Below are 26,145 nucleotides of genomic sequence, written 5' to 3' on the forward strand. Positions count from 1 at the left end.
CTCCCTCTTCTGGAAAAAAACCGAGTCCCTCCATCAGCATCTTTGAACGGTATCTAAATATCATTATAAGGATTCTGCCCAGTGGTTAATAGTTCATTCATTCCCTACTGTTACCAATTCCATAACTGTCATGTAGTGCTCCCAAAACCACTGTAAAAAATAAAATTGTTACCGTATGCTCTTCATCATTACTACACCAGTTACTGTAACGCAAAGTATTATGTCAACACCCTTTCAAGAGAGTTGTCTGGTACATCCCTTGCCTCAATATTGCTACCTGAAGGAATTAAACCTGTAGAAAGACTGACACTTTTGTAGCATACTCCACTGTACGTGATATCACTGAGCATTAACTATAGCACCTTCCTTAGGTGCTCAAACTCTAAACCCCATCTCTGTGATACTTTTAACCCAAACAGCTACCCAGAGTTCAGGGGTTTTTACATTTTAAATGAAGGAATCAGGTACTTGAGGCAACCTAGTGTGGTTACATGGGCCATGTGTAGCTCTGGTTTGGCAGACAAAGAAATTAAGCCAGAGAGACTGCTTGCTCACAGCATCCTGCTTGTACCATGGACCCACCCCAACAACTTTTGTCTTTCCCGAGACCCAGGTGCTAGGCTTGTTCAAGTCGTCTGCAAGCTTCCCCTGCAGTTTCTTATCCACACATGTAGCCCTGCCTAAAATGCTATTCAGTAAGATCCTCCGTCTTGATAGTTCAGATTCCTAAAGGGACTGTCATATCCTTTTGCTTTGGGTGGAGATATGGCCCTGTGTTTGGCCTTCAGAGACTTGGTATTTCAAGCCCTTCCTTCCACACAGGAGTAAAATGGCAGACTGGAAGCCTAGAGCCTGTCTTAATACTCCAGTACTCCAGCCTTTCAATAAGACTGCATGCTCTGAACTGAACAAGCTAGCTCACTGAAATAAAAGTGGGTAAAAAGCCATTCATTCATGCATGTGTGCATGTTCCATTCTTTTTATATATGAGCGGCCTCTAAATAAGAAAAAAAACAATCCTGACTCAATATCAAGTTTTATAATAGATAAAGGAGATACAGGAAAATGACTCTCTATGGACATTTTAATTCTAATGTGACAAAAATATATATACATTGGATTATTTTTATCATATGGGGCCTCTTAAGCTGGACAGAGTCTGGGACCTCAGCATGTCATAACCCGGCACTGGGCCCCTACTAAGCATCGGTTTTGGGAGCCAAGAGTCGGGCATCCATCCGCGCACAACCTCGGGTCCAGTGACTCAGTGCTGGCAACACAAATCTCTTCCATAAACATAATGACATTTGAATTAGGTTGCTAGGAGCATTATTGGGATCACTCGCCTATTTTCCTTCCAGGTATTCAAACCCATCTGCGCTGCACGGGGCCCGATCCTCTGCAGTGCCAGGCACCCAGCGCAGGCTTCGTCTTTCCACCTTGCAGGGTCCAGCTAATCTGTGCAGCTTCAGCACGACCCCCCCACCTGCACGGACCTCTCCCTGCTGCTGGCTCTCTCTGGGCAGGCAGATTGAAGTCGCTTCCTTTCTGGCTCCTGCTTGCCTGCAGGCATCCACCCCCTTCCTTGGGTAAATGTGATCTCTTTGATTAGACCGGCTCAATAGTTGGAAAAATTGGTCTTTGTGTGGGGTGAATGCCACTAAGAAAGGGGATGGATGGCTTTGCATCCCCTCCTGCCTTGCTTGGTTTCTGCTCCTCTCAAAGGTCCGGGTCCCAGCGCTGCATCCTTTGCAGGGAGATGCCGGGTGCCCCTTGCAAACATCCTGCCCCCAGGCTGCAGCCGCTTCCTGGAAGAGCTCCACCAGGAAGAGCTGCCGCAAACTGACACGTGGACTTTGTGTTGCACAAAATCCCCTGCGGATCGCTGCCATGGGACCTCCCTCCGCTGCCCCCCGCCTGCCCGCCTCAGCCTGACCCCCGCCTGTTGCTCCGGGGACTTCCCCAGCCTTCACGCCAGCATCCCCCCGGGCAGCATCCTTGTGCTGCAGCAGCCAGCCAGCCAGCCAGCCGAGCCTGCCACTCAAGAACCAGCTACAGATCTTTGAATGGCCTCGAGTGGCAGCAAAAATGCTCTCCAGGTGTACAGCGCTTTGCACCACTGCCACCCTCAACAGCCTGGGAAGCCTCCCTATCAGGAAGGCATGAGAAAAGATGGGACTGCGGATTGCTACTGGTCCAGGTAAGATGCGGGGCTTCGGCGGGGTTTTCTTCTTGAGACGCCGCAAAGTTTTGGCAAGCGGAGAGTCTGTCCCCCGAGCTCGAGGGATTTGGTAGGGAGCTGGACGTGCCAGCAGGAGCATGTAAAAGGGAGAGGAAGAGAAGCTTGCTATGAAGAATTGTTTGAGTTGGTCTGATAATGTCCTTAGACTGACATGGCTACAACCTACGCCCCTGAGAAGGAGGGTGGCAGACAAGGTTCTTTGGGTAAATGTGATCTCTTTGATTAGACTGACTAAAGAGTTGGAAAATTTGGTCTTTGCAAGCTTTTGGGCACAAACACCCTTCTTCAGGCATAGGGGGAGTCACTTTGGAGGGAAGGGTGTCACTTTGTACAGAGGGGCTAGGAGGGAGGGTGCTGGCTTGCTTCTCAGCAGACCTGTGTGCAGCTCTCTGCTTTGCCACAGCCTTCCTATGTGACCATGGGCAAGTCACTTATTCACTCTGTGACTCAGTTCTCCCACTATACGGTGGAGATGCTAGTGCTGCCCATCCCTGTGGGGTGTCAGAAGACTTATCCTAACCCAGCTGGTGAGCTCCTCTAGGCCTGTGGTGATGGGTCTAAGATGGACACAAGCTGCCCTCTTTATAAATCACTGCTATTTCAATCAGGCAGTATTTTAACAGTAAAGATAGTGCCAAACTACTTGACAGAGAAAGAAAATACAACTGTTACACATACAATGCAAAGAGTTGAGTCATGTTGGATCTATGTTTAGTTTGCCCTGCATGTCATTTAAGCCATTACGAGCTTTTTAATCAAATGTCTTAGTAATTATGTTTACGCTGACAATAGTAACTGATTAAGATTTAATGCAGACAGCACAATAGTTGTTCCTCCAATTAAAAAAAAAAGAAGAGTAACTTAAAAGAAAAAGGTAAGCAGCTGTTTCCTGCCCCCAGCTGTGTATCCGTGCTGAGTGTCCTCTGTGGGGTGTCAACTGTAAGCGTCTACAGCTAGACCCCTCTAAGAAAATCATGTTTTAGAAAGGTATCACTGCTCAGTATTAATTAGCAGGGGCTTCTGCTGCACCGGTAGTTTTCGTTCGAACCCGAGTTGATTTGGGAAGCATTACACATATCCCTGGTAGTTTTGTATTCTGCTCCACGTGTACATGATATTGAACAACTGGCTCAAATATTGTGAAACAGCCTAGTTGTAAAAGTCTTGTGCCACGTGGATGTTGTATGCTTTCTATCGCAAGAGGTACCAGCTTCTTGACTGTCATCTCTAGATGTGCTCAAAAGACTCCTACTGCCACTACTACTCATTTATCGTGTCTGAGACTGTAACTAATAATCCGGGCCTGGGTAATGAAGCAAAAATGAATGTCTTTAACAACAGTAACGTGTATACATTCAGGGCGCTCTTGTGGTCTGAGCACAGTTTTAGGAGGCAAATCAATACTGTATTCTAACGTCTAATGACAAAGTAACTTTCCCTGCGGTGTGAGTCCAGTTAACTTTTTGCAGCTGTTCCAGTGACTTAGCTGATTGCTGTGAGAATTAGTTGGTTAACAGTGAAATGCTTGGGACTGATAAGAGCTATGCCTAATTGGCAGATGTCTTGGAAAACTGAAATCTCCTGATGGTGGGAATTTGTATTCTTATTTCAAAAAGATGTGTGATACTTAGTAAACAATGAATGCACAAGCATGGGTGCATCCAGGGGAAGAGAGGTGGCTCTTCTCCTGCGCTGTGAAGAGTAGCTGAATCTAAAACCTTCCCTACCGCACGCAGTACAACGGCGCCGTTCACTCACTATACAGTCCTTGAGCCCAGAGATGTTGGGAAATCTGCGGGTGTCAGGCAGCTAAATACATTTGAAAATCAGGTTTGATGAGTCTAGGTTTTTGGTTGGTTGGTTTGAGTCTAGTTATTTAATGAGTTTTTGATCAGCCCCCTGAGAGACCGACTAAGAGAACAGAAATAATCAGTCGGCAGGAGAACTTAGTTGATTGTTTTCAGTCAAAATCAGGGGGGAAAAAAAAACTATTGATGAAAAGTTTCCAACAGCTTTTACTGAATGCTCTTCTTCCCCAAGAAGATTTGGCCCAGTTGTGCCAGGCACTGTGGCTAAGTACAGTAAAAAAGACCAAGGTTCAATCTCCACAGGTTAGTCTAAGCCAGGGCGGGCAATTATTTCAGGCGGAGGGCCACTTACTGAGTTTTGGCAAGGCATCAATGGCCACGTGACAGGCAGACAGGAGCAGATAAATATTAACCTTATTAAAAATTTTTAGGGGCCCTGTGGGCTGGATAGAATGGCCTGGCAGGCCACATCTGGCCTGCGGGCCGCATTTTGCCCACCCCTGGTGTAAGCAGTGTAGATTGACCCCATAAGCAAGTGAACAGACATTCACTTTTGATTCGGGAAATGCAGCCACATGCCTGCAGAGGCCCAGGCCAGAAGTCGGGGGGCGCTAGAGCAGGCACCTTGGGCCCAGGCTAGCCCATCCACCCTGGGGGGAACGGGAGTTGCAGGGAAGGTGCCAAGCATCCTGGGATGCTGGGTCACTGTGAGTTAACTTGAATTTGGAGGAGATCTTGGACAGAAGTTCAATAAACCAATTTAACTTAAATCAGTGAAGTCTGACATTACATCCATCCAGGTTTATCTTAAACCAGTTTGGGCCATTTTTTGAAATTGGTTTACGTGCACTGAACTTAGTTGTATTACAGATTTGTACCGGTTTCCAGTCACTTATACCGGGTTTTGTGTAATGTCTGTCCCTACGTGTACACGCACCGATATGTCACCTGCCTTGGAGAGCTCACCTTCGAAGCAAGCAAGACAAGAGCGGGACTGGAAACAAATGGGCAGCGAAGGGAAGTCTCTTGGCCGTCCGCGCCAGGTCCCTGTAGCGGGGACCAGTGGTGCTCTGCACAGATGGGTGCTGTCAAATGTGCTGTACAGAGGTTTTAAAATAAGAGATATAAACAAGCCAACACCACGCTGCGGATTGAACTCCTCGCCCAAGTGAATGAGTTTCCGTCACAGAGATAAGGATTATGAATTGAGGAAAGTGACATAGATTTTCCTTTCAGACCGAAACAAAAGACATGCCAGGCATCTACCCAAAACCTTCCTGCAGCTCAAGTGCAGGGAGAGAGATAACCACTTATCTTTGCAGCTTTGGGTTTTTTTCCCTGTCTTTGTCCTCCTCTTCGTGCTGCTGCTTTTGTTTGCCATTTCTTCAGTGTATTTGTTACCTCCCTTCCACAGTTCTCCTTGTGCATTTTGTCCTACTTCTCCAGCTGCCCTTCCCAAACTTTCAGGTAACTTTCCAGTGCTTCCCTTGCCCCGGCCCTTCCTTCTCTTCCCAGCAACAACACCGACAAATGCTGCTTGGTTCTTAGCACTGGAAAAAAAAAGACTCCACAGTCCCATGTTGCAATGGCCCACATGGACTAGTACCTTGGTGATGAATCTCTTGAGTGCAAGTCCAGTGTGTGTGGCTTCACCAAGCAACCTTCCCAAGGTTGCCAAGACTTGGGTTTATGCTTCCTGCTACTGTAACCCCTTGTTAGGAAAACAAGCAGCAATTGTCTAAGGTGGCTGGCCATGGAGATGAAGGAGCCTGTTCTTAGCCTTGATGTCTAAATACCGCTCTTTGTCCTCCTAAAATGATATGCACGTACACAACCCTGGCTCCAGCAGTAATTGCAGTCTCGTGATAGCTTGACCTCCCTCTAGTCCATTTGAAAAGTGGCCTGAAATGGCTGTAAACAGGCAGATCGCAAAGGGAGGGAAAGGAATACAGCCAAGCGAAGAGAAATAAAGTTGAGCAAATATTTGCTCTGTGTCAGCTGTTGGAGAAATTCCTCCGGCACGAAAACATGTTGAAAATAGAAGGGGCACTCTGTTGCTGGCTTTCTCTGGACTCGAACGAAACACAGGTAATTTTTGCCCTGGGAGGCTCTGAGTCATCCTAAGGAATCGATAAGCACCTCCATCGGCTGATACAAAACAGACATTGAGAGCCGGGTTTGCTTTCACCTAAAGTATTCGGCTTGTTGGGAAAGGACTGGACACTTCCAAGCTGCGCTGCTACCAGCCTGAGAGCTGGGACTGCTTTATAGGAGACACCGAGCGCAAGTCTGTGTTACAGGGAGATGGGGATGGGGATGGGGATCTGGCTGCTGGAGTCGGCAAACCAAATCAGCATCGGGGCGGGTAACAGCTGCTCCAACATCGGTGCATCTGAATGTCGGCTAGAGCTTGAGCAACTAGATATCGCTTTCCACCGAATGAATTTCCTTGCCGTATACACGTGCCCCTGATAATGCCCCGAAGTGAGTGCTGAAGCTGTGGCATTTTATTCCACATTTGGGATCGCCCTGCAATTTTGAGGAGCTAAGCTTTCACCCACGCAAGGCTTGCTTGACTTGCATCTAGTTCCTTTCCAGAGCAGATACATTTCCCCTCATTTTCTGCTGAAGTTGGAGATTGAAGACACTTCAGGATCTGGCCCGGCTGCCTGCCCGTCGCTCCCAGCACCTCCCCAACTCCTACAGAGAGCAAGGGATCGAAGAGTCAACAGAGCATGGGGCAGGGAGTCAAAAACTGAGGATTCGTTCCCACTTGGCCACATAGTGACTTTGGCAAGTCACTTTTAGATCTGTTTTTTTGGGACTTCTCTATAACACATACATTATGTTGGCTTATCAAACGAGGGAGACTTACTAATACCTGTCAAGCACCTTTGGCTTATCAGATGAACAACGCGATGGCCATACACAGATTTTTTCAAATGAATGATGACATAAGGTTTTTGTGTGTCCCCATAAAGCCAGCAGAGATTTCGTATAACAAGCTGGCCTGTCGCTGTTCTGAACTGGGCAGAGCATTGACTCATCTGCCGCTACTATGATAACTATAATTAGGAGAACATGCGTTGGCAATGCTCTTTCCTCTGTTGTAAGCACATCCCTGTCCTTGCGGGGCGCTTCAGATGGGTGTGGGCAGTGAGTGATAGATTATAGTTGGCACTCCGTATTTTATGGTGGTGGATTTTCTGGCTGGAGAGGTTACTTAACAAGCAAGTACTATTCTGGAGTCATCTTTGTATTCCTCCCCTGGATTTGTGCCTCTGTCTATGGCTATATACTTAAAAAAAAATCAAAATAAATAGGGGTAAACAGAATACCCATAAAAAATATCCTGGTTTTGTGAGCTAATCTGCCATTTCTTTATTTTAAAAGAGTTTAAAACAAACTCAGCAGAAACTTCATTGAACTTGGTCTAAAATCCGGACGGAAAGGGAAGTGTGGAAAAAAGAGACCTGTATTATTCAGTATTTCTATTACAGTACAGCTTGCAGGCAGCCAGCAGGTATCGGGGCTCCACTGGGCCAGGCCATCCACAGGCACCCAGGAAGAGAGAGCTCTTGTCCCTAAAAACGTATCATTGAAATGGAAAAGAAAGAAAAGTTCATTTACATCCATCAGAAACACAGGTTTTTAGTGGCTTGCCCAAAGACACACCAGGAGTTTTTTACAGAGCTGGGGATTAAACCAGTATCTCCCAGACCACAACATCATCCTTCTTCACTCTTCTGTTTTCCTGTCTTCTTCCATCTGCACCTGCAATGCTGTAGGACTGTCCGGCAGGTTACCTGTGCAGTGTTACATGCATGAGTCAAGGGTAAGACAGGCAGACAGAGGAAGCTGAGTCACTGGTAATAAGAGGGCGGCCGTCTATGTACTTCGTTGTTGCTATTTAATTGCAGAACCAGCCTGAAGAGGGAAGGTTGTAAGCCAGCTCCTTGGCCTGCTGAGGATCACATACCTATTCCCTGCCTACATCTGGGTCTGATTCGCCAATGACTTGTACAGCCATTTGCATCAGTGTTAAGTAGGGGTAAGGTGCTCTAGGAAGCTTTGCACGCGTGCTGTAAGCCCTTACTTCTCTCTGAGCCTGACCCAAAGCCAGGGAAGCCTCAGGAGGCCTGTCCATTGGCTTCTCTGAATTGTGAACTGGCTACTAACACCTAACCCCACGTGCATCTTCCACCTGTGCTCTCAGTAAAGCGCAAGGACCTCGTGCTTCCACAATGCAAAGACTTAAGAGAGTTCAGCAGCACATAGCAATATTATAAAGAATAACTTAGCACTCTGGGAATGATTCTCCTGTGCCTTACACCTCGCACAGCTTCACAGAATTGAAGATCAGAAGAAACTACGAGATCGTCTGATCTACCCTCCTGTAAAGCACAGACCACTATGCTGTATGCGGTTACATCCATACTGAGCCCAATAACTTGGGTTCGACTATAGCCAGTCCTCAGGAGACTTAACTGTTGTATGTCCAGAGGCCAGCAATGGCAGGAAAATGGTTAGGAGAGGTACATAAGAGTCACTTGCTTCTATGCAAACAGGGGGAAATCCCTGCTGAATACGACTGGTGGCATTTTGCTGCCTTGTGATGATGATACAAGATGGAGTCAGGTTCATTTTCTCTTAAGGAAGAACCAAACTAGGATCTTTTCATCATGTGGTCCATAAAGTCGCTTGTTTTTAAAATCACTATGTTTTGTAGCCTCAATATCCTGCCTCTGATGGTCAGACCCAATGGTTCAAACCTGCATTTGGACTAGTTTCCCTAATAGCTTTTGTAGCGCTAAAGCAGATCTAGGTCAGAGTAGCTTCTCTCAGAGATTTCTGATGTAGCACCAGGTGGTTTTATTTGCAGGTTAATAAAAGATTGTCATTGGCTTGGCGAGAAAATGCAGCTTTCACTGCTGCCTTGTCTCCTTCTAACATCAGCTTTGAAAAGTGCTTAAAAAGCCTTTGTCACTGTTGCGGTTAGTTAAGAGAGTAAGGCAGGCTGCAAGTTGGTTAATAGGCAAGGCCATGCAACTTCGCAGTTAGTTTGTGTGTGTGTGTGCGCGTGTGTGCGTGCATGTGTGTGCACGTGTGCATATGTGTGCATGTGTGTGTGTAGGGAGAAAGCTTCCAAAGCACAGGGTGAAAGGCTGCCAATAACTCCTGCTAAAACTTGGCATGGAGCTCCTCACCCGCCCTTTCAGGAAACAAATCATCAATTATATTTCCAGAGGGTACAAGAGTCTGGCATGTTTTACTGTTCTTTTTTTTTTCTGTCTTTCTATAACAGGGCTCTTTAGCAAATTTGTAAATGGGTTGGTTCTGTTTTGGGATAACTAGACTCTCGTATCTATTGAGATTTGTTCTCATATCTATTGGAAGAAAAATAAAACATTCTTTTTTAATAAGAAAGCTAGACAAAGTCATTTTGAATGGAGAAAGCTGACATGTTTATGAGGTTGGAAAGCATGATGGCTTAATGCCCAGGTATGATATATTTGTAATACTTGTTACACATCTGTACAGTGTCCAGTCCCTGGGGTGGGGCCCCCAGCTCTGGGCACTATCCTAAGAATAAATAATGATTAATTCTCCATCCTGTAAGGCATTCACTTCCTCTTCAGTTTACAGCACAGAGAGTGACCCAGGCTGAAGTCAGTGGGCTACACCAAAGCACAGGGATCCAACCCACATGTTGAACTGGGCCCTACATTTGTAGGGAGAGCTTTGTCTTTGCTGCAGAATTATTCTTCAAAAGCAAAGATGTCATTTCCAATCTACTCCTAAAACCAGACCAAAGCCTGCACAGAGCCCAGTTCACCTCGTCAATGGGGCTGGTATTCTTAATATAAAAACTAATAATAACATGTTAACCAAGTCCTACCCCGTGTGTCCTGGCCTGTTTCTTCCTCCTTCTGGACTGATCAGCCCACACCCCTGCATCTCTCTCACTAGGCAGTTCTTTCCACCTCCCTTCTAGTTGGGTGGTGTAATAAGGTACCCACATATGCAAGTAAGCCTGAATTACTGCTCCCTTTCTCAGCTAGATCAGCACATTGCCAGGGCAGGGTACCTCAGGCCTGCTGCCTTGGAATGCAAACTTTTCATTTATGTTTTAAATTTTAAGAAGAACAGTTTCTAATAGTATTGACTGTGGAAGCAACCAATGAACTGATGCATGCTCAGATTCACAGACCACAACCTGGGCTAATTCATCTCTTTCAAATGCTGTGATCCTTGCTATGGAAACACTTAAACAAGGGATTCCTCCCACTATTGGATTTAGGTTAAGGCAGGTGCTTTGACCATCAGTGGCAGAGTGTGAAGCTGCCATTGCTGTGACCTTTAGCTCTTTGAAAATAGACCTGTCTGACTTGAAAAGGCATGCAACAAAACCTGCCTGACCCGTGTATCTGCACCGTGAAACAGGAATTGTCATCCGGTCAGCTTTAAGGTTCATTTATTTCCGTGTCTCTCTTTTGATCCTTGCAGGCCTGAATCTCGAACCTGGACTGTGATGTTACTGCTGGGGACTTGCCTCCTGTACTGTGCCAGGGTGACCATGCCCATCTGTGCCGTGGCCATGAGCAGTCACTTTGAGTGGGACAAGAAGCAGTCTGGCATCGTCCTGAGTAGCTTCTTCTGGGGCTACTGTTTGACTCAGATTGTAGGCGGGCACCTGAGTGATCGGTACTGGAAATTTCTCATCTATTATCCCTTGCTCAGGGCTTTCAATAAAAACTCTTGGCAAGTGCTTATTGTGTCTTCCCCCTCTTCCCTTCTGTCTAACCCCTTGCCTTGTGTCTTACCCTTTCCTATCTTAATATTATCACTAGCCCCTTGGAGGGGAAGAGGGCTGAAAAATGAACTCCAAAGTGCACTGATCACATCTAGTCCTGCAAATTACAGCCCCTGGCAGTGGACTTAAGCACAAGACAGCTGCCTGCAGGACTAGAAGCAGTGTAACCACATCTGTATGGTGCTTTTAGCAGGCAAATTGGTGGGGTGGGTTGTGAGCTAACTGGGCCTGTCACTCAGTGCTGCTGCTTACCTTGTTATTGTGCCCTGTGGACATAGCTATGCTGCTTCTGGTCCCAGAGGCAGCCTGCATGGAGCGGCAGGAAAGCTTTTTTGGATGGATCCAAACTCTAGTAACTCAGCTGGTGTCCTTCCACTGCTTTCAACAGATTTTGGCTGGCTCACGGGTGGTTTGGATCATGGCTTGGATGCAGCAAACCCTGTTGCACGGTCCACATCCGCTGCCTGCAGGTGGTTAAGCATCTCTCCAAAAGTTAAGCACTGGGCTTGTGTAGATAGCAACTTTCAGATGGTTCATAGCCAACCAGAGAAGGCAGTGTTCCCTGCCATGCAAGGAAATCCGGTCTGTCTCTCCTCTACAGATCTGCTGTCTTCCTCCTCGTTGCAGCCCCTCTGACCCTTTCCACCTTTCCACACCCCTTGATTTCTGCACAGCTCCTCACACATCTGTGCTTGTTCACAGCCCCCAGTCATGTCTGGGTGAAGGACGTGATGCATTGTTTGTGCAGGTTAACGACATTAAAAAGAAAAGCCTCAAACCCAGTCAACTGTACGATGGGGATCCTAGTAATTACCTGCTTGAGTTCCTTTCCTGAACTGCAGTATCGTCGAAGAGGAAGGCTTTCCTGTAAATTCGCGTGCAAGAAACACATGCCTGGAGAAAGCCATTATCTGTGCAGTGCCCTGTGCTGTTTCATTATGTTCTTTAATAGAGTCTGCAGCCACGGTGTCTGCAAGGAACTAATGTTAACAGACAAGCAGCGCTGATGCTAAGGCAGATGAAACAGTGAATGCCGTCATCCTCTAAGAAAACAGAGCAAGCCAACGACATGAATATCCACTGCACCGGAGTTTCTTAGCCATGCAGTCGTGACTGCCTCCTCCTTATATTGCTAAATGGATCCTGGCTGGGCGTGGGAATCTCTGCCCTGCTTGCGAGCTGCTGTCTCCTGCTTTAAACTCCACCTTCCCTCCCGGCTGAAGCCATCCTTGTTTCTATCTGCTATTGGCCCCTGGGTCCTTTTTGTGCTTCTCATGTGGCCAGGGTCTAGGTTGCAGCCGTGTTGGTTGAAGGACATGGGCAGACGAAGTTCTTTGGGGAAAGCTGATATCTTTTATTAGACCAACTCATATAGTTGGGAAAATTCTTCTTTGCTATTCCTTCCTTCCAGGAGGAGCATGCACTGACTGCAGATGCTTCCTCAGCCGGACGAATGGTACTGATACCCAAACGCTTGCAAAGAATTTTTCCAGCTACTTGAGTTGGTCTAATAAAAGATATCCGATCTACCCAAAGAACCTTGTCTGCCTACTGTGGCCTACATTTATTGTGGCCTGCATTTAGCACCCATGCTGGTGCCCGAGCATCTCTGAGGAAGTGGTTACCCTGGCTCTGGGCTAGTTAGACACTGTAAGTGAAGAATCATTTGTCCCGAACAGTGCAAGCTGGAATGCCATCTTTCATCCCTACCGTGTGCAACTGCTGCTGGAAGGCAAACGGGGATTTCTCCCATTCCCCTGCTCCCACCGTATGTAGTAGGACTTCCCAGCCCTGCGCTGGGTGTAATGCCATGTTGCCCTGCTGCATGCTGCCCTAGCCCTATTCTGTGCCCATGTTCCCTTCTCATGTAATGCTTGCCTGTCTTTCAGGATAGGAGGAGAAAAAGTCCTCCTCCTCTCTGCCTCCGCCTGGGGTTTCATCACTGCTATCACCCCGCTGCTCACTTACGTCAGTTCTGCCCACCTGATTTTTATGGCTGCCTCCAGATTCCTCATGGGACTCCTGCAAGGTGAGGACGTACGCTATGCGGATGGGTGCGTCCCAGCCGTCCAGGAAAAGGCTTACGGTGCAGCTCAGTCTGCGGGACTGCAAATAACAGTGAAGTGGATGCATGACAGGGCTGGTTAGAGTGACCTTCTGGATCTGCGCTGCCTCCAGCATCTGGGCTTGCTAAAAAAAGCAGATTGGTTATCAGATTGACCCCAGGGAAACATTTCCCCATGACTAAGTGTCACTGTGAGAAGCCTTCATGTAGCAGTTGTTGCAGCGTAAACACTTCATTCTGCTTTTTTCTCTCTCAAAATTTCCTCAGGCACCTGCATTTTGGGTGTTTTTAAGAAGCTTTGATCTTGGGGTCATTTTTCTTCTCCTTACTGAAGGAGGTCTTGGAACTACATAAGCCTATTCATTGCCAATAGGTTAATTTTTGCTGCTTCTTTGCATATCACCTTTTGAGCTTTTGCCTCCTCAATGATGGGTGCCTGATACTTCATTAGACATAATGGCTTATAACAAAAATCACACTGTAAAATGTGGCTCTGCAGCAAGGGCCATTTCTCCTTACTTATTTTTAACCCCTATTTTTCCACGTCCATTTTTATTATTTTGCAGTCAAATGTTTACCAAGGATTAGATTCATCCTGAATAGCATCCCTCCAGTTGGAATTACCCAGTGGTTTAGCTACCAATACATAAGACAAAATTGGTAACTGTTTTGGAAGGGTTTAAAAGTTTTCCGAGTATTTTTGTCCCTTAAAAAAATGATCAGTTTTGTGGTGCTGAGCAGGGGTGGAAGTCCAGCTATGTGGTTATATCCTGAGATTCAAGTCCCAGCTCTGCCATAGACACTCTGCGTTACTTTTGGCAAGTCACTTCATTACTCTTTCCCTCGGTTCCTCAGCTGTAAAAGCGCTGCACGTCCCCACTTCAAAGTTGGCAGGGCAGATGCAGTCATCTGTATACCGGGCTCAAAAAACGACACCAGTGGAGGTCACCGAATAGGTGGATACAGAGAAAGTCCAAGCTAACTTGTCTGTGGAGCAATGGGATGCCATCAGACACCCTCTTGGCTCAGTGACTTCATTCTGCAGCATTATTTTGGATAAGCTGCAAACTTTATTGATTTGCCTGGAGCTATGGTTGGGTTCCCGTTGATTTGATATGAACTTTCCTATGCATGTCTCACTGACGGTTCACTGACACTTTCCTCTCCATTGACGCTAGGGGTTTACTTCCCTGCCCTAGCCAGCCTGTTCTCTCAGAAGGTCCGAGAGAGCGAGCGAGCTTTCACGTGCAGCACGGTGGGGACTGGCTCCCAGTTTGGGTAAGTTCCCATGCTCCCCTGGCTTTGAGCAGTGAGTGACAAAGTCTAGGGACAGCAGTGCCATTAATTATTGGGAGCAATAAGTCCAGCCCAAAGTGCAAAGGGAAGCAGTGTGGCCCAGTAGGAAGAGCAAGGGACCGGACAGTCTAACATCCTGTGTTCTGCGCACAGCTTTTCCACTGCCGTGTCCTGTGACCCAAATACGTTGTTAAACTTTTCTGCACCTCATTTCCTTTCTCCGTGAAGCGAGGGCAGCAATACTGTCTCACCTTTGCAAAGCATCCTACAACAGATGATCTGGCTTTGACCTGTGCTGAAATGGGAAGCGTTTGCATTTCAGTGCAAGTGGTTAGCATGCATGTAAGAAGTGTGTGAGATGCTTTGTAGCGTCTCATTGGCAGTTGTTCCAGGGAAGCAAAGAGACGGATGTGCAACTCATGCAGGTTAACTCTGTTCCATCACTTGAATGAAGCAATCACGTCAAGATCTCTGGCCCTGAGTATTCAATTAGGAACTTTGGCAGTAGTAAGTGGATAGTCTGTTGGCTGGCAGAGTGGCTTTAATAACAGGGCAGCCTCTCCATTCAGACTTGTGGCAGGAAGGATGAGCCAGTGCAACGGTATGATAAGATGAATCGCTCCCAAAGGCTTTATGAATAGCATCCAGTGACCCTCCGCATGCTCTTACTATTGATTCATGGGCTTGGAGTTTGCCCAAAGAGCCCTATCAGGATCATGATGTGGTTGTCCTTTTTCTTCCAGGACGCTGGTGATCGGTGGGGCAGGGTCCCTCCTTCTGGACTGGTATGGCTGGGAGAGCGTCTTCTATTTCTCCGGGTTCCTCACTTTGCTCTGGGTTTACTGCATGTGCAAATACCTCCTCAAAGAAAAAGGTAACCCCCTTGCCATGCTTGCTCACGTTGACAAATGTCAATCGCCAGGCTGCACATGATGAATTCTGTCTGTGCATAGGGAAGATATTTCAGACCTATTAAAGCATCCAAAGCCAGCTAATATGTTTTCACATATTCCGCCGATCGTTTCCCTACTACACAATCATATTTTAAGCAGTTATAAAATGAAGTGTTTAAAGGTCAGGGGGCCATTGAGCTAATGTGGTGAAGGGACATGTAGCCAGTGGTGCACAGAGATCACATCATACTTGGCTGCCTTTGATTCTTCAGCCCGAATGACGTGGTCCCCCTTTATGGCACGCCCTGGGCAGCCTTTGACGGGAATCTGGAGCAGGGTTTGAATTCAGGCCTCCAGAGTTGTAGCAATCCTTCTGCCCTTGCACGCCATGGGTTTCAAGTCTAGAATAAAGTAGATACAGTGCATTTGTGTAGATAATTAATCAGTGTATCTTTGAATTTCTCTCCTGCAGGACTCATCATCTCTTTTGAGTCTTTAGCGAAGGGCCTCTCATTATCCAAACGCACCAAAGTCCCATGGAAGAGGCTCTTCAAAAAGGCCCCTATATGGTACGTACACGTCCCCGAGGCAGGGGGTGCATTCGCTGCGTCCCTCTCTCAGCTTGATGCACAGACTGGTTTTGCTGCCAAGTTGCCCTCATTCATTTCACATGAGCAAATCTCTCTGAGGTGAGGCGCGCACTGAGCGTGTGGTCATTACTCTGACGGTAACTCCAGAGTAGCTCACCCCTGAAGCTGCTTTGCTTTTGCCACACACCCTGACCACAAAGCAGTGCAGGTGATGCAAATGCACATGACGCACTAATAGAGTCAAGTCTCTCTGTGCACTTGGGTGTTACCTGAGGCGGCCTCCCCATAGCTCCGGTCCTTTGTGCGTCGTCACAGCCGGCATGCAGGCAACAGCCGCTGCTGGTAAGAAGTCAAGGGCTGTTCGAAGGGCATGGGTGCTGCAGTCTTTGTTTGTGGTGCAGAGAGAAACCACCCAAAAATGCCCTTTTTCACTGTCTCCTCTTTTTTTTTTTCAAATAAGCAAACTCTGGAAACATTCAGCGCTTGTAGATTAGGGCTCTGAGTTTTATACTGAGGATCATCCAGCCTGGAAGCAAAGGGGCGTGTTTTGTGTTACTTGTGGCTATTTAATGAAGGCCTAGTACACGAGTTGGGAAGACTTATCATATAGGGGGCTCCAATGATACCTAGGAGATAGGAGGAGGGCCCTTCTGGCCTTACTCCTCCTATGAAACTGAGGACACATGGAGTATACTCCAGGGCTTTGGGAGGGGAACAGAGGACTCACAAACGAGAGTGAAGCTCTTCATAACACGAAGGCAGTAATTCTCCCTTGCCAGGACACAGGGTGGTATCCTGCCAGATGCGGCTCTTTTCTAAACCTTGTGTGCCAGCGGTTTTGTACAGACACCGCTCTGCTAGCTACATGGAGGTAGTACTCGTTGTCTCTGGAAACATCTCCAGAAGCCATTGATAGGTTAATTCATAAGCCAGAGATTGCCTTGAAATACCGGGTCGTTGGGATTCCCCTTTCCCTTCTGTGTGATCTACCATCTCTAGCGCTGCTTTCTTCCATTATACGTATTTGCAGGGCTGTCATCGTAGCTCAGCTTTCTACCGGCAGCACGTTTTTCACCCTTCTCTCCTGGTTGCCAACCTTCTTTAAGGAAACTTTTCCTGAGTCCAAGGTAAGCAGAAGAGGGTCCGCGAGTGCAATACAAAGAGAGGTCTGCAGGCTTCTCCACACAACCACATTGCTCCTGTTAGGACTAGGAGTCTCTTCACTGATTTCCATGGGCTTTCGAAGAGCCCGCACAAAAATGATCCTCCTGTTCTCCAAACCACTAGCACCTGGAGGTTGATAGGGGCATTTTTCCCATCTCGGTTTTCATTTTGATTGGCCCAGTCCTTCTGTTTTGTTCTTTAGAGTTTGCCCAAATTTTATGTGGGCTCCACCTTGCCCCAGGGATCCCTGTAACAAGGAGACGGGTGTCGGGGAGTAACACTCAGGTTTACTACAAATGGAAACCATGGAACCAACCTCCCAAAAAATGGCATCTTTTTCCTTGCCCCTGGCTTTCTTTGTGGCCCAGAAGGTCTGCTTGGAGCTGGGGTAGGAGAGCGCCCGCAGGTGTAGATGAGGGAGAAGGATGGCGGCAATAGGTATTTGGGGGCGAGGGCAGGGATCAGGCTGAGAGGAAGGGAAAGTGGGTGAGGTTATTTGGAGGGAGGTGGAGTGCTCTCCCCCGCATTTCCCCTGCATGTATCTCTGGATAAATGGTGGCTGCTACATGCCTATACAGCTGATTTTTGCAAGTGAGGGCACTGGCAAGTCTGGAGCATCAGTTTGATACGTGTCGGGGTGCATGGAAGTTTGCACCTCCCGCACATCCCTGCTCCTCTAGGTCCTGACACATGGGCCCTCAGACCTACTGGATCCCATCGCAGGATCCCATTCATAGCGCTTAGCTATGCAAATACACGGATAGCCCAAAGAAGTGATGCTCCTTGGGCTTTCCATCCGCTTTGGCATCAGCTTGCTGCTCATACCTCCCCTAGGGACGCTTTTCTCACAGGGTTGCACGTGGTCTCTAGGTTACCATGTCCCTGGGAAAAGGATGGCTTTCAAACCGCACAGAGCTCACAGGAGCAAGCAGTTTCAAACAGCTCCAGGCTCCCGTGCTCATGGGGGGCTTTGTAATTGTTGCCAAGCTCGGAGGCGCCCTGGTAGTAATGATCATTAATAATTAATACGCTCTCTTTTTATCTACAAAGTGCTGAAGCCCAAGGGCTTCTCCGGGCTCAGCGCAAACACTCCCACTGTACTGAAACTGGGGTCTGAGTCTCTTGGGTGAAGAGGTCGTATTTCTATGAATAATTCGCCTCGCAGAGATCCTCAGATTATCTTCTCTGTGGCAGCCCTGTCACGCATTGCTGTCACTTCCTTTGCCACCTACAAATATCCTTTTAACATTACATGTGCAAGGCACTTTATGGCACGCATGATATTTATATTGCAACCACGTATTGAGCCAGCAACCTATTGTTGTAACGAGAGAGCTGCACACCTCTTACACTGGGCTTGTGTCGCAATAATTTAACCATCTGTTAAGCATCAGTTCCTGGTGCCCTAATGCAAGATGCTGCATATAATGTTCCTGCATCTGGCCATCGCTTCATAAATATTAATAAAAATGTGGATACATGCTACTTGAATTTAAAGGGTTGACAAAGGAGGCTTACTGTGGTAAAACTATGTCACCTACTGGCCAAATAGACATGCTGCAGGTGAACTGGTTTTCTTCCTTTCTATACCCGGCGAATACTGAGCCCGCGTCAAGAGAACCCTACAGTTTTGGGCCCAGGTTGAACCCAGCGGGTTTTCCAAAGCACTGAAGGACATTAGGTGCCTAACTCTTATTTGTGGCTCTCAGTGGATATATCTCTAGGTACCTAAAGACCTCTGAACATCAGGCGCTTGATTCTGTAGGAGCCTGGGTTTCACTGAAGGCCAATGAGGTTTAGGCTCCTAAGCTACTTAGGTACTTTGATCTCTCCAACTGAGAAAACCTGATACATCTGTGAGTGACAAACAGCTAACAGCAACAATTCCCAAACAAGACGTTTCTTACCAGGCTCAGCACCCTGGCATTAGATGATTTAGTCCCATCCTCTCAGCTTCACAATAGTGCTGCTGATATTACAGAAGCTGAAGGCTGAATTTAGCCGGGACTTCTATTCATCACCCAGGAGGCTGAATCAAGTGTGCAGCCTTGTTTCTCCAGGTATATCGGTTCAGGGCTCCAGGAAACCTTTTTTTTTTTACTAGCAGCCTTTGCTGTTGTCAATAAGAACAGTTATGCCTCTCAATTACTGATATAAAGCCAGTCGCATATAATGATAATTATGTATATAGCATTGTAACTGTGCATGGTATGTGATGGGCTTTATCCTGGGGTGCGCTGATATAAACCCAGTTGGATATAATGATAATTATGTATGTAGCATCGTAACTGTGCATGGTATGTGACGGGCTTCATTTTGGGGCGCATGGGCTGGGACAGAGAGTGGGTGGGAAAACATTGTGGCAATGTAGTTTAAAGCTCCTGCGTTAGGTGAGGGCAGGGTGAATTTATATCAGACGAGTTAGCTGCAAACAAGCCCTCCTCTGGTAGCAGGAAACGGCGTTGCTTTGCAGACCTCTGCTGAGAGAGTCTCTCCTTCCCAGGGCTGGGTGTTTAACGTGGTTCCCTGGCTGGTTGCAATCCCGACAAGTCTGTTCAGCGGGTTCCTCTCTGACCACCTAATCAGTCAGGGTAAGAGACCCTTGGGGTTTTCCCCAGCTCTCCCCTTCCACGATGCAAAACAGGGACTGGATGGGAAGAAGTGGGTTTGTTGGAGGGGGAAAAGGACTGGATTTGTTCTCCCGGGAGATACCCAGGTCCTCTGCACCTTTGCAGCTCCCTTTGTCTTCTCTGGGAGTCTTATGCACCCAGCAGAGAACCGATTCTGCCTCTGTGCATTCACGTTACCATCCACGCCCCTGGCACAAGCACAGAGCTATCTCTGTTAAAGTCTTCTTGACGGGAACGCTGCCTTTTCCTTTTCAGGGTACAGAACGATCACTGTTCGGAAGTTCATGCAGGTAAGAAAGCGAAAGCCTGTGAGTGAAACAACCTCTGTCTCTGAGGCTGACATGTAAAGTAAGAGAGCTACCAGTGGAAATCAGATTAGATCTCATAGGGGAGCTACAGTCAAGGCTTTGATTGCAGAAAGGATGGTGGGAGATGGGCAGAAGGCTCAGTAACGGGCATCGGTGGGAAGGAGAATACAGCGATAGGGCATGGGGTTGTGCTGGGGCTTTGACACGCTATTATGCTTCAGCAAGGTGTGGACATTTGTGGGTGTTATTGGGGGCGGGATTTCCATAGAGAAAAAAAAACAGCATCTTTTCCCTCTGAGTGACTCTCTTCATTTTGCATGAAGGCAAATGTCAATAGAAGAATGAACAAGAATAAAATCCCCATGTCATGTTAACCCGCTACTCGGCCTGTGTCTCACGAAGTGGCACCTGCCTGAGCAAGCAGGCAGAGGCTTTCCAGGTTGTCTGTATGCAAAGGCAGCAGAAGGTAGAGATGCCCACGGCCACAGGCAGTCGCTCTGAAAGTGAGAGCAGTCACGCAACACGGCCCTGCGCCTCTGCTGAGACACAGAAGTTGTTAGCCTGGGTGCAGCGCTGTCCTGGGTGTGATGAGCAAGCGCAAGCGTGTAAGACGCTCGGGTGAACGTGAAGGTGTTGAAGTTGGGAGCACTGCTTAAACCTCATCACTGGATGCCCCTTACGTTTCAGAATCGCAAGCTTGTCTGCTTCTCATCACAGCACATCCCTCGGATTTTCATTTCTTGTCCCTGCAGGTCATCGGCTCAGGAGTATCAAGCCTTTTTGCCTTATGCCTGGGTCAGACCTCCAGTTTTTGCAAAGCAATAGTATTTGCATCTGCCTCAGTTGGTCTTCAGACCTTTAACCACAGGTAATTCTAGAGCAGTGACACTTAGCTTCTGAAAACTTATGTATCTCTGAATTAATTAGTCTATAAGATGCAGCTCTGCCCAGCCTTTTGCCAGACTTCAGGTTAACATAGCTAACTGCCTTTCTTAATTTCTACAGAGAGCTTTTCACAGGAGGCCTTATGGTCCATGGAGAAATTGAGATGCAAAGAGGAAAGTGACTTTTTAAGAGTCACTTTTCTATCCTAAGCAGGTGATTAACCCTAGGTACTAACTTCCTTTGGATTTGCCTTTTCTTGTTCTGTTCATATCTAGACTGGGTGCCTGTTTGGGTGCTTTGGTCAATTAGTGCAGTAACAGGATGAAACACTATGGCCCGAGTTACCCCGGGGCTCAGAGACCTTGAGAATCCATGAAGCTAAGCACCCAACATTGGTGCTGGATACTGGAGTCCAAAGGCCAGGAAGTGAGAGCCTGTGAAGGGAAGCCTGTGTACTTATTTGAGCAGGGAGAAGAGTCCTGGCAAGGTAATGGTGGTGGATTTTAGTAGGCTAAAGATGAACATGAGCAAAAGAAGCTGAGTTTTGCTCTGGTCCTCCTAGAACATCTTCCCAGGTAGCGATGGCCATCTAGTCAGCCCTGCATCACCTGTGCCTTTCCACGCGTACTGAAGCACTTTGCTGCTTCTTGGCTTGGGTGTTCCCAGTAAGCCATCTCTTGGTCCCCGCTGGTTCCACCCGCCTTCTCCTTTTCCGGTCATTTATTGGGCATGATTAATGGAGTCTGTGGTGCAGGTGTATATTTGATGTAATAGTTTGATCCTTTGGGGTGTAATTGCTCTAATTAATAACTACAATTGGGGAAAAATAGTTTCAGGGGTGCCACCTGGATTTCCCTGAGCTGGGGATATTATTCAAAGTTTTTTTTCACAACCCCATTAGCAGAGAAGAAGTTAACCAGGTTAACCTGAGTCAGGCAGCAGGCAGGGTACATTTTGCACTTTATTCTTATCCCATTACCTGGGTTAGATGTTGTGACCCCTTTGTCCCTATGGGTTTATTGATTGCTTGCCTCTCCTTCTGTTCCCCTTCGTGTAGCAAGTAGCTTGTTTGCCTTGTGGTTTCCCATAACACCCCCCCACACACATGTAATTTTTCTTGTGTTTCTGAACAGCGGCATTTCTGTCAACGTGCAGGATTTGGCACCATCCTGCGCTGGCCTGTTGTTTGGTGAGGATGTATTTTGTATGGTTTTTATCCACACGGAAAATACAGGCATGCATTTAACACCTTATCACCATGATAAGTGTGTGTGTGTGTGTGTGTGTGTGTGTGTGTGTGTGTGTGTGTGTGTGTGTGTGTGTGCATGTGAACACAAGTAACTGAGGACAACCCAGAGGCTGCACTAGAGTTTCAGGCATGGACAGGGGGCTGAGTTTGGCTATATTTGCTGACACCCACAGCCAGCTTTGCAGGGGCAGAGCAGCCACTCATTGTGCATGTTAAAAAAAAGGTTGACAAGGACTGCTTCGCTGGTTTTCTCAAGATTTGGAAGTGGAATAGGGTGTGCATGTGGCCACGGCACAGACTTCTGCTTGTGCTCATTCACATGCTCTCACCTGCCCTTTGCCGATGCAGGTCACTATATGCATGCCCTTCAAAGAGCCCAACACTTGAGCACAATCAGGGGTCAGATAACCGAAGAGGCGTGTACAAGGGTTAGTATTTCTAGTGAGCATTTCCAGAGAGGAAATTTTGTCCGAGTCCAAAGCAAAGCCATGGAAGAGGTGCAGACGATGGTAAATGAGCACATGTCAGCACCTAGCAAGTATTTCATGCTGAGAAGCAATGCACGTGCTTTGATGTGATGCAGTGGTTTCTGGTTCTTCCCCATACAGGTGTTGGAAATACTGGTGGAGCCCTGCTAGGTAAGGGACTTTGTTGAGATTACACCACCCATGGGGAAATTTTTTACAGCTGGTGAAGCTGATATGCTGGGGCAAGGATCCATCTTGGAGCTCTCACTTACATCTCCCTTCTCCTCTCTCTCTGCTCAGGTGTGGTTTGTGTGTACTTAGCTGGACATCTCATTGAAACAACTGGCTCTTGGATTTCTGTTTTCAATCTCGTGGCTACGGTTAACATCATTGGGCTCTGTACATTCCTGATTTTTGGAGAGGCCCAACGGGTGGACACTGTCTCTGCATACATAGATCTGTAGTCCCTGTCTAGAGGAGCTGAGCAAATGATGGCCATCAAGGAGGTTTCAGAGTGTTGTATCTATTTATCGCAGCTGGGGAAGTGATCCTTTGCCAAAGAGATGATTGTTTCTTTATACAATTTAAACAGGAAAAAACAAAACAAAACAGAGAGGTAATATTATAAGCCTGAATGAGACCTACTGGAGGGGAACCCAGAATTAAAATTTTGCTCTGGGCTCTGCCTGATGGTCTGCAGAGCCTTTTGCCTTTCTATCACCCATGTGAGTTTGACCCATGCCACTGGTGACTGAGCAAAGTAGCTGCTGGCTCGTGGTGAATGAGCTGGTAGCTTCAGTCCAGTTCCCAATGTGACAAAAAGCACCACCCCACTTGGGGTTTAGCGGTCCCTTTGGTGACAGAATCAGCCAGGGGAGGAAGAGCCCTTTGAGAGCAAACGGTTGTCATCCCGGACCTAGCGGAGGAGTCTGAACAGAGTGGGAATCACATCCTGCAAGTGTCCGTCCTCGGCTGTTCTGGACCCGAATGAAGGACTTTAGTTGCCAGGGCTGCCCGTCGGTATTTGGCACCAGCACTAAATGAACGTAATGATCCAAAGGACTGGACCTCAGCCCTCAGCTCGCCCTTGTATGCTGAAGTAGTGCACCAGGCACAACAGGGACTGTCAGAGCGTACGAGGGAGTGGGCGAAGAGCCAGATTAGGGCTTTGTCCTTTCAGTGAATTTCCGACACGGCGTCCATTGCGGGCAATGGACGCACAAAGTCTTCTTCGAACTGTTTAGCCGTCCGCTGTGAGCGTGTCTGACGAGCGGGTCCATTCTGTACTGCAGATACATACTATCAAGCACCTTCTCCTTGATTAAGTGTATTCCCCGTTTGCATTCAGAGTTATTCCAAAGAGACTGAAAAGCATTTATATGGTAGGGCTCATTTCTGCTTTTTAGATCCATGCTACTGAATCCTTACCAAAGGGAGATAACTAGCCATAGATGCTTTTGAACCTGAATATTTCAATTATTATTATTTATTCTAAATGCCAGAAAGACATTAATCTATTTGACGCACGCAAAGGCTGATTTTGCACACCCGGTTGTGTAGAACGCCTATTAAAAATCAACAGTGGTTCCAGGAAAGAAAGGCTTTAAACACCCTGCAATGTTGCTCTTGTAGGACCTCTGCTACATATGAGAGTTAATGCAAAATCATTAAACATCTTTCCCTTTTCTGCACATGCCCCAACCTAAGAGCTTAAAAAGTTGCATTTGTTCCTCCTCTGTGGGTGTGTTTTTGAGGTTTGGATGGTGTAGGACCACATCTTCCAAGGCATTTCTCTCTGGCTTTCATCTTCAGATCTCTGTCAGATTAGTTGTTAGCTGGGAAGCTCACAGCTAGGTCTCAGTCTGGTGTAAAACAGCACTGTTTCAGGGTGCAGAAAAGTGACAGTTGATATCAATTGCTGATCTGGCGTTCACTGTCCCAATGCTGTGCTCAAAAAAAACCTATGCATGCCAAATCTGCTCATCCAGATTTTTTGCCCCCTCCTTGCGAAATTTCTGCTCAGAACATATTTTACAGCCAAGTTAAATGTCTAAATACAGAGGTTTCTAATGAAAATCCTGACAGCACTTTTAACTACAGAGATGTCAATGGGTGCCACTAGTATACCGTGAGCTTTTAGCTATAATGTTGTATCAGCAGATAACGGGGCTGCCATCCAGTGTCATCCCCGCCATTTATAGCATGCTTATGACCGGGGTTTGAGGCCAGAGAGATGAGCACTGTCTTTCTTGTGTAATTTTTTTTTTTTTCGCACGTGGCAGGCTGCTGATGTACACCAGTTGCTTCGTATCCTTGACACTGCTGGGGGTGTTTTAAAACTGGCAGGAAAGTGAAAGGTGATGTGGTGACTATTAAACAGACCTTGCAGAAGAGACCACAGGGCTGAGTCTTTGAGATCAAACTTTTCTTCTCCGGTCAAGCTTTTGCTAAAAATGAAGCAAAATGAAGCACAAAATGCACCCATTGTTGCATCCTACGTTCCCAGCCTCCTGGGGCTCTTTGGCATTCGAGTAGGCCCTGGACAGAGGTATTGTGAAGAGCTTTAAGGGGATCTTCACTTTTATTCAACATATACTAGCCAGAAATATTGCTGTTCATGGCCAAGAGCTCAAATGAGCCTTTTATTGCTTGAGATTCAATATGTAAATCAGGAGTGGTGTCAGGTTTGAACTACTTACAGTGCGAGACATGAGAAAGTTTATAATCACATATAACTTTGCAACATTTTAGTTAAACTCATACAAACCCCTGTGTTTCGCTCTTCTTGCAATTCAGTTTAGTTTAAATGACTTAGGGACGGGCATCACCTAGCTTAATTTCCTGGAAGAAGCCTAATTTAAACTGAAACGAGTCTTCCCCATGCAGCCTTTTGCACATGTTAAACAAGATCAGTGTAAGGCTATGCTTTAATTGCAACCAAGGCACATTTGCATGCGAGCAAACCTGAATTTCCCAAGCTCTGGGAAATTTTCAAGTTGAGACCTTAGCAACAAAAGCCCAAAACCAAACTAGCACTGCTGGCTGTGCCATCTCTAGTCTTTTCATTGGCAGCTGACATTTTGGTAGGTAATCTTGGATTATTAGTCTGTATAAATATACTGCCCTGGTATATCATATATCTAAAGGGGGTTTGATGCATTTTTTCATGCATTTTGGTAAGGTATTGACACCATTTTTACATGGTTGTATTTTTTTTTTAAACAATCTTGCCAAATCTTGCTTGTTTGATGTTTTTTGCTGCAGTCAGAAAGACCTATAAATAAAGGAAGCCAGTCAGCTGGACAAAGTCTTGTCTTCATTGGAATACACAGGTTTTGCAAAGATATTTTGGTGATTTTTTCGACCACGTTTGATTCCTCTGCATCATTTCTGCACCTTATGAATTCCAAACTCCGGCCTCAAACCAGGCATTTGATCCTATAAATATGTGCTTTTTACAGAAGGATGCTACGGATGGATTCTCACAAGTCTAATTGGATCCTCATGTCCGAACATTGTGGATGAATCTTGAATCCTGGAAAGATTTAATTGAGGTAGCAAGGACTTTGTGGGGTAAGCAGAGAAAGACAGGGCTTTGAAAATGTCTTTATGTTGTTACGGGGATACTAATACAATAGCACTTCATTATGGGAAATCTGGGTAGCTCAGTCTGCAAACTCTGCCCACTGACCTTGGCAACGGGGATCTGAATCAGGGATATACAGCATAAATTT

The 26,145-nt window shown here is 46.9% G+C and overlaps 1 protein-coding gene across 1 annotated transcript; it reads left to right on the forward strand.

The window, feature by feature from the left end:
* Positions 1-1,811: 1,811 nt before the first annotated feature.
* SLC17A9 (solute carrier family 17 member 9) lies at positions 1,812-25,714 on the forward strand. The gene is made up of 13 exons (XM_019548243.1): positions 1,812-2,200; positions 10,558-10,755; positions 12,754-12,893; positions 14,108-14,207; positions 14,969-15,099; positions 15,591-15,687; positions 16,739-16,835; positions 19,376-19,463; positions 19,758-19,792; positions 20,563-20,678; positions 21,829-21,884; positions 22,553-22,582; positions 22,712-25,714. Exons 1-13 carry the CDS (start codon positions 2,067-2,069, stop codon positions 22,873-22,875), a joined length of 1,386 nt encoding a protein of 461 aa, XP_019403788.1. The 5' UTR covers positions 1,812-2,066; the 3' UTR covers positions 22,876-25,714.
* Positions 25,715-26,145: the final 431 nt, after the last annotated feature.

This window comes from Crocodylus porosus, unplaced genomic scaffold, assembly GCF_001723895.1.
Source record: "Crocodylus porosus isolate Cpor-Errol unplaced genomic scaffold, CroPor_comp1, whole genome shotgun sequence".
In the NCBI taxonomy this organism is placed as follows: Eukaryota; Metazoa; Chordata; order Crocodylia; family Crocodylidae; genus Crocodylus; species Crocodylus porosus.